The 8,855-nt window shown below is 37.3% G+C and overlaps 1 protein-coding gene across 1 annotated transcript; it reads right to left on the reverse strand.

The window, feature by feature from the left end:
• Window positions 1–279: 279 nt before the first annotated feature.
• LOC131998405 (uncharacterized) lies at window positions 280–3,800 on the reverse strand (the record flags this gene model as incomplete). Its single annotated transcript, XM_059370696.1, has 3 exons — window positions 3,703–3,800; window positions 3,408–3,625; window positions 280–305 (listed from the first exon to the last, which is right to left on the reverse strand). Coding segments are annotated over exons 1-3 (342 nt in total), but the record flags the coding sequence as incomplete, so codon positions are not given.
• Window positions 3,801–8,855: the final 5,055 nt, after the last annotated feature.

The following is an 8,855-nucleotide window of genomic DNA, read 5'->3' on the forward strand; positions in this document are numbered from 1 at the left end:
TTATTGTATAATAAGTATTCTACTTACTTAATACTTAGATGTTCGTAATAGTTTATTTTAAACAACAATCATATTCGTAGGAAAAATGTATATGCTTATACCATGGTTTATATAAAGAAAAATAGATCAGGTAAAAATATGAAAAAGTGAAAAAAAAAATAACAACAAAAAAATATAGTAACGAAAATTATAAAGCTAATGGCCGTAAATAATTATTTCGAAATTCAAAACCACAATTCGTACTTAATTTAATCATATGTCTTACATACTATGACTTACCCATTCACTAAGCGCTGCATAGGCCTCTGCAATCACCAACGATGAATGGAAACTTAGTTTAATAAATATAAATGGTAATGGGTGTATACTACGAAATAAATATATAGACCAACAATCAAATAAAAACAAATTATGGACAAAAAAATGTCGTCAAATTACAACAAGATTTACAAATGGTAACAAATTATTTCTTAATTATTTGATAATTAAAGGAAATTAATTAGAAAAATTAAGAATAAACAAGTAAAAGCGTGCTAAGTTCGGCCGGGCCGAATCTTATATACCCTCCACCATGGATCGCATTTGTCGAGTTCTTTTCCCGGCATCTCTTCTTAGGCAAAAAAGGATATAAGAAAAGAGTTGCTCTGCTATTAAAACGATATCAAGATATGGTCCGGTTCGGACCACAATTAAATTATATGTTTGAGACCTGTGTAAAATTTCAGCCAATTCGTATAAGAATTGGGCCCATTGGGCTCACGAAGTAAAGTAGAGAGAACGATTTATATGGGATCTGTATCGGGCTATAGACCGATTCAGACCATAATAAACACGTTTGTTGATGGTCATGAGAGGATCTGTCGTACAAAATTTCAGGCATATCGGATAATAATTGCGACCTCTAGGGGTTAAGAATTCAAGATCCCAGATCGGTTTATATGGCAGCTATATCAGGTTATGAACCGATTTGAACCTTATTTGACAAAGTTGTTGAAAGTAAAAATAAAATACGTCATGCAAAATTTCAGCCAAATCGGATAGGAATTGCGCCCTCTAGAAGCTCAAGAAATCAAATCCCCAGATCTGTTTATATGACAGCTATATCAGGTTATAGACCGATTTCAACCATACTTAGCACAGTTGTTGGATATCATAACGAAATACTTGGTGCAAAAATTCATTCAAATCGGATAAGAATTGTGTCCTCTAGAGGCTCAAGAAGTCAAGACCCAAGATCGGTTTATATGGCAGCTATATCAGGTTATGGACCGATTTAAACCATACTTGGCACAGTTGTTGGATATCATAACAAAACACGTCGTGCGAAATTCCATTCCATTCGGATAAGAATTGCGCCCTCTAGAGGCTCAAGAAGTCAAGACCCAAGATCGGTTTATATGGCAGCTATATCAGGTTATGGACCGATTTGAACCATACTTGGCACAGTTGTTGGATATAATAGCAAAACACGTCGTGCAAAATTTCATTTCAATCGGATAAGAATTGCGCACTCTAGAGGCTCAAGAAGTCAAGACCCAAGATCGGTTTATATGACAGCTATATCAGGTTATGGACCGATTTCAACCATACTTGGCACAGTTGTTGGATATAATAACAAAACACGTCGTGCAAAATTTCATTCCAATCGGATAAGAATTGCGCACGCTAGAGGCTCAAGAAGTCAAGACCCAAGATCGGTTTATATGGCAGCTATATCAGGTTATGGACCGATTTGAACTATACTTGGCGCAGTTGTTGGATATCATAACAAAACACGTCGTGCAAAATTTCATTCCAATCGGATAAGAATTGCGCACTCTAGAGGCTCAAGAAGTCAAGACCCAAGATTGGTTTATATGGCAGCTATATCAAAACATGGACCGATATGGCCCATTTACAATACCAACCGACCTACACTAATAAGAAGTATTTGTGCAAAATTTCAAGCGGCTAGCTTTACTCCTTCGGAAGTTAGCGTGCTTTCGACAGACAGACGGACGGACGGACGGACGGACAGACGGACGGACATGGCTAGATCGACATAAAATGTCACGACGATCAAGAATATATATACTTTATGGGGTCTCAGACGAATATTTCGAGTAGTTACAAACAGAATGACGAAATTAGTATACCCCCCATCTTATGGTGGAGGGTATAAAAATATGGATGAAAGTTGAGTAAGTGGGGTGGAATAACCCAAACGTGTACAAGACAAAAATGTAAACGATCAATTGCTTCGCTTTCAACTTTGTTTTTCGGCACAAAGTTTGTAGCACATCTAAATCCCAAAAATGTCAAGGTGGTTGATATCAATTTTACCGGGAGTATTTAGAGTTGATGGCATGAAATTACAAAGGGGGTCAATCAAAAGCCCATCATGCCTCAAATCTACATGAGAAATTAAAATAGTCATTATCACAACCACAAACAGATTTTAATTCGCATTAAATACCTTTCTCAGTGTACTAGCTGGACAAATAAAAAAAATCTCACAAAAATCCAAGAATTCATAAAACCCACTTGGGTAGACCTCAATAGAAAAATTGCTCAATCGCAAATATTATTCCGCCTTGATTTGAAATAAATGTGACTAGACACCGATCTAGACCGTTACTCGGAGTAAACTTCTCCCTCCTTTTGTCTATTAGCAAACAATTTACGTATGTCCGTCACACAACCTTTTAACTCAAAACCACCTTGATAAATAATTGTATGATTAAGCCTTGAGTTTCATCACCAGTCTCGTTCCCTTAACAGAAACTCTTCTTTAATTGTCATTAATAGTCTTTAATAAAAACGCAAGAAGAAAGAGAAGTGAAAAGAAAAAAAAAAACAAGAGGAATGTTATAGAAATGAATCTTGTCTTAAATATCAGCCTATCATTCGCATTAGACTACTCCCACTCCCCATTCATCAAAGCATACACAAGAGACTAACAAACAAAAACAAGAACATAAAACAGATCGAATCATCGGACTCTCTTCCTCAACTATTGAAATAAAGTGGGTGGCAAAGAGGGGGGGGGTGGGGGGGGGGGGGGGAGATGCAATGGTTGAGTACAGAATAAATTCCGGAGACCAAAGTTGATTGTTTTTATCATGCTATTATTGCAGAGTTCAATTACCTACTTATAATCCGAAAAAGGCATAGGGAAGGAACCCATCACAAAACGCATAACTTTACATTTAGATATATTCATTTCCATCAGGTTTATATCGAACCAATCGTAAAAGGATCCAGACTGGAGATAGCATTGTTCGTCCGGACCACAGCAAACAATAATACGTTAGAATAACTTATAGTAGTGAGCAAATCATCAATAAAGATACAGGATAAGATTGGGCATAGATGGCTGTCTTAGGGAACCCCCGAGAAAGCAACAATCGGTTTAGAAATAGCATTACCAAACTTGACATCTTGTGTAGCAACAGTTAAGTACGAGCTAAACCACTTTAGCAACAAATTGCTGAAACCACACAAATTCAGTTTCACCAGCAAGAGTGTGTGATTAACTTCATCAAAAGCATTACTGAAGTCAGTGTAGATCACATTAGTCTGTTTACGACCCTTGAAAGCATCATTGACCAAATTCCAAAACATTCGTAATAGTCGATAGTGATTTCTGAAACCATGTTGGCAAGAAGAAAGTTATGGAGAAACTTGATGAGAAATAGATTCGGTTAATATTTTTCCATTTGCTTAGGAATAGCACTAAGCTCGGAAATATCTCTGTCATTGCGGGCATCGTTTCGACTACCACATTTAAACAAAGGTATGATACATGTGTCCTTTCTCATTTGTGATAGATATATCCAGACTTTAATGAACTATTGACATTAGCGATTAAGGATATGAATGCTGCTCGGCACAATGTCTCAATATGCATGCTGTCGGGAACTGCAGTAAATTTTGACTTAATTATTCTTAAATTCTTCAAAGCAGTACTTTCTTCAATGAAAGTAGCATCTACAAAATATGTATCACTGATGTCAACAGGATATTTATTATCATGGTTATAAGGTTTATCAGAATAAGTGATTGCAAAACATTAGAAATACAGCGGACACAGATCCATATTTAACATAATTTGGTAAACCACAAAAGCGACGATTGGAATTGACATATTATAGAAAGACTTTGGATTAGATTTAAATTCAGATATTTCTTATGTGCCAACTTGTTCTCCATGTTATATTTCTAACTTTCTAAGGAATGATTCGAAAAGTCCCAAATAGATCCCGATTTTTTAACTTTTTTATATAGTCTATTTTTAGAATAACCTTTAAGTTCGATAAATTTCTCTTTAAGTTCGATAGATTTCTCGTATTCCAAGGCGGTCCGGAAGTATCAGCAACGACTATTCGAGGTATTAACTTAACAAAGCATTCTTGTAGAACAAAGTAAAATTTCGATACTAAGTCACCAAGATCATTAGTACATAAAAGGTGATCTTAATCAATAGAATACAGCAAGGAGTTAAATTTATCATAATCTGTCCTTGCAAAACAGTATGCTTTCAAAGACGACCATTTTTTCGGTGGATTAGTAGATTGAACAATAATTAGCCAATTGAACAACAACGATAAGTGTTGGGTGGGAAGAAAGCGATCCTTCGTATTAGCTACCGGGCTGCATGATCTGAAACATATCTCAGATGTACTAAAAATGAATTAAATATAATATTTATTTGTCACAGTTGGTATGTTCGGGCTGCTAAATCTTCATTTGTGGTCCGATTTCCAAAAGTTTTGGATAGTGCTCGAAAATCGATACAAAAAATCCCCTATATATATACTATCTCCCCTGATTTCGGGGATATACGAGTTTTTGTCTTTATTTGTTGACAATTTGGCCGAGATTAGCTTCGTATTTTATAACTTACGAAGGCTTTTGTAATTCTATTTTCATTAATTTTAATATTTGCTGCAGTATGTGTCAACATCCATTTTAAATTGCCTGTTTGCGCTTCCTTTTAATACCCTCCACCATAGAATGGGGGGTATACTAATTTCGTCATTCTGATTGTAACTACTCGAAATATTCGTCTGAGGCCCCATAAAGTATATATATTCTTGATCGTCGTGAAATTTTATGTCGATCTAGCCATGTCCGTCCGTCCGTCTGTCTGTCGAAAGCACGCTAACTTCCGAAGGAGTAAAGCTAGTCGCTTGAAATTTTGCACAAATACTTCTAATTAGTGTAGGTCGGTTGGTATTGTAAATGGGCCATATCGGTCCATGTTTTGATATAGCTGCCATATAAACCAATCTTGGGTCTTGACTTCTTGAGCCTCTAGAGTGAGCAATTCTTATCCGATTGGGATGAAATTTTGCACGACGTGTTTTGTTATGATATCCAACAACTGTGCCAAGTATGGTTCAAATCGGTTTATAACCTGATATAGCTGCCATATAAACCGATCTTGGGTTTTGACTTCTTGAGCCTCTAGAGTGCGCAATTCTTATCCGATTAGAATGAAATTTTGCACGACGTGTTTTGTTATGATGTCCAACAACTGTGCCAAGTATAGTTCAAATCGGTCCATAACCTGATATAGCTGCCATATAAACCGATCTGGGGTCTTGACTTCTTGAGCCTCTAGAGTGCGCAATTCTTATCCGATTGGAACGAAATTTTGCCCGACGTGTTTTTATACCCTACGCCATAAGATGGGGGGTATACTAATTTCGTCATTCTGTTTGTAACTACTCGAAATATTCGTCTGAGACCCCATAAAGTATATATATTCTTGATCGTCGCGACATTTTATGTCGATCTAGCAATGTCCGTCCGTCTGTCTGTCGAAAGCACGCTAACTTCCGAAGGAGTAAAGCTAGCCGCTTGAAATTTTGCACAAATACTTCTTATTAGTGTAGGTCGGTTGGTATTGTAAATGGGCCATACCGGTCCATGTTTTGATATAGCTGCCATATAAACCGATCTTGGGTCTTGACTTCTTGAGCCTCTAGAGTGCGCAATTCTTATCCGATTAGAATGAAATTTTGCACGACGTGTTTTGTTATGATGTCCTACAACTGTGCCAAGTATAGTTCAAATCGGTCCATAACCTGATATAGCTGCCATATAAACCGATCTGGGGTCTTGACTTCTTGAGCCTCTAGAGTGCGTAATTCTTATCCGATTGGAATGAAATTTTGCCCGATGTGTTTTTATACCCTACACCATAAGATGGGGGGTATACTAATTTCGTCATTCTGATAGTAACTACTCGAAATATTCGTCTGAGACCCCATAAAGTATATATATTCTTGATCGTCTTGAAATTTTATGTCGATCTAGCCATGTCCGACCGTCTGTCCGTCCGTCCGCCTGTCTGTCGAAAGCACGCTAACTTCCGAAGGAGTAAAGCTAGTCGCTTGAAATTTTTCACAAATACTAATTAGTGTAGATCTGTTGGTATTGTAAATGGGCCATATCGGTCCATGTTTTGATATAGCTGCCATATAAACCGGTCTTGGGTCTTGACTTCTTGAGCCTCTAGAGTGAGCAATTCTTGTCCGATTGGGATGAAATTTTGCACGACGTGTTTTGTTATGATATACAACATCTGTGCAAAGTATGGTTCAAATCGGTTTATAACCTGATATAGCTGCCATATAAACCGATCTTGGGTCTTGACTTCTTGAGCCTCTAGAGTGCGCAATTCTTATCCGATTAGAATGAAATTTTGCACGACGTGTTTTGTTATGATGTCCAACAACTGTGCTGAGTATGGTTGAAATCGGTTCATAACCTGATATAGCTGCCATATAAACCGATCTGGGGTCTTGACTTCTTGAGCCTCTAGAGTGCGCAATTCTTATCCGATTGGAATGAAATTTTGCACGACGTGTTTTGTTATGATATCCAACAACTGCGCCAAGTATAGTTCAAATCGGTCCATAACCTGATATAGCTGTCATATAAACCGATCTTGGGTCTTGACTTCTTGAGCCTCTAGCGTGCGCAATTCTTATCCGATCAGAATGAAATTTTGCACGACGTGTTTTGTTATTATATCCAACAACTGTGCCAAGTATGGTTCAAATCGGTCCATAACCTGATATAGCTGCCATATAAACCGATCTTGGGTCTTGACTTCTTGAGCCTCGTGTTTGCACGACGTGTTTTGTTATGATATCCAACAACTGTGCCAAGTATGGTTTAAATCGGTCCATAACCTGATATAGCTGCCATATAAACCGATCTTTGGTCTTGACTTCTTGAGCCTCTAGAGGGCACAATTCTTATCCGATTTGAATGAATTTTTGCACGAAGTATTTCGTTATGATATCCAACAACTGTGCCAAGTGTGGTTGAAATCGGTTTATAACCTGATATAGCTGTCATATAAACAGATCTGGCGATTTGACTTCTTGAGCTTTTAGGAGCGCAATTCATGTCCGATTTGGCTGAAATTTTGCACCACGTATTTTATTTTTACTTTCAACAACTGTGTCAAATAAGGTTCAAATCGGTTCATAACCTGATATAGCTGCCATATAAACCGATCTGGGATCTTGACTTCTTGACCCCTAGAGGTCGCAATTATTATCCGATATGCCTGAAATTTTGTACGACGGGTCCTCTCATGACCATCAACAAACGTGTTTATTATGGTCTGAATCGGTCTATAGCCCGATACAGATCCCATATAAATCGTTCTCTCTATTTTACTTCGTGAGCCCCAATGGGCGCAATTCTTATACGAATTGGCTGAAATTTTACACAGGTCTCTAACATATAATTTAATTGTGGTCCGAACCGGACCATATCTTGATATCGTTTTAATAGCAGAGCAACTCTTTTCTTATATCCTTTTTTGCCTAAGAAGAGATGCCGGGAAAAGAACTCGAAAAATGCGATCCATGGTGGAGGGTATATAAGATTCGGCCCGGCCGAACTTAGCACGCTTTTACTTGTTTTGCCTAAAAAGAGATGCCGGGAAAAGAACTCGACAAATGCGATCCATGGTGGAGGGTATATAAGATTCGGCCCGGCCGAACTTAGCACGCTTTTGCTTGTTTTGGTCTTAAAATCTTAATGGAATTCCATTGCAGGATATTGTCCTGCTTTACACCATTGTTTATTGCTTTCTATTCAAAGAATAGAATAACTAACACATTTAAAACTAAGCAAAAGGTGTGTTGTTGCTAGAAGCAATTGACTGGTTTCCTGTATTGCGCGATTTCATTTTCGACCAAGAAATATCATCAGCAGGAGATGTCAAATGGATCATGGTGCTTTACGACCATTCCAACTAGAGTAAGCTGTAAAGCACACATCTGAATTTGAACAGAGCTCTTTAAGACGACTTGATTCATAAGCGCAATAGAAACAAATCAAATCTTATTTCCCTTATTCAAACCCAACTTATCCAACGATGCTAATAGCAACAAACACAAAGACCTTTTGCAAAGCTCTTTTATATCGGCCGATTTACACTCATTAGGATGTAGTAGATCCATTTTTGATACGATTGTTTTATTAAATATCTTCTCCCTCTTTTATCTATATCTTCTGAATCTTATATCATGAAATTAGAAGAAGATTTTTCAACTTCTCAAAGAGTTAATGTCTAGGTAGAGATATGTTATCACTCCAAAATTGGTATCAGCATGATATATTTAGTAAGAAATTTAGCTTTTCTATCCTCCACCATAGGATGGGGGTATACTAATTTTGTCACTCCGTTTGTAACACCTCGAAATATTCCTCTAAGACCCCATCTTCTTATATATACAATTCAATTTGAGTTTATTTGTTTGATTGTATGTTTGTTTGCCGGTTTGTTTGTTTGGTCCGTATAGACTCAAAAACGGCTGAACCGATTACCTCGAAATTTTCACAGA

The sequence above is a fragment of the Stomoxys calcitrans genome, unplaced genomic scaffold (assembly GCF_963082655.1).
Source record: "Stomoxys calcitrans unplaced genomic scaffold, idStoCalc2.1 SCAFFOLD_221, whole genome shotgun sequence".
In the NCBI taxonomy this organism is placed as follows: domain Eukaryota; kingdom Metazoa; phylum Arthropoda; class Insecta; order Diptera; family Muscidae; genus Stomoxys; species Stomoxys calcitrans.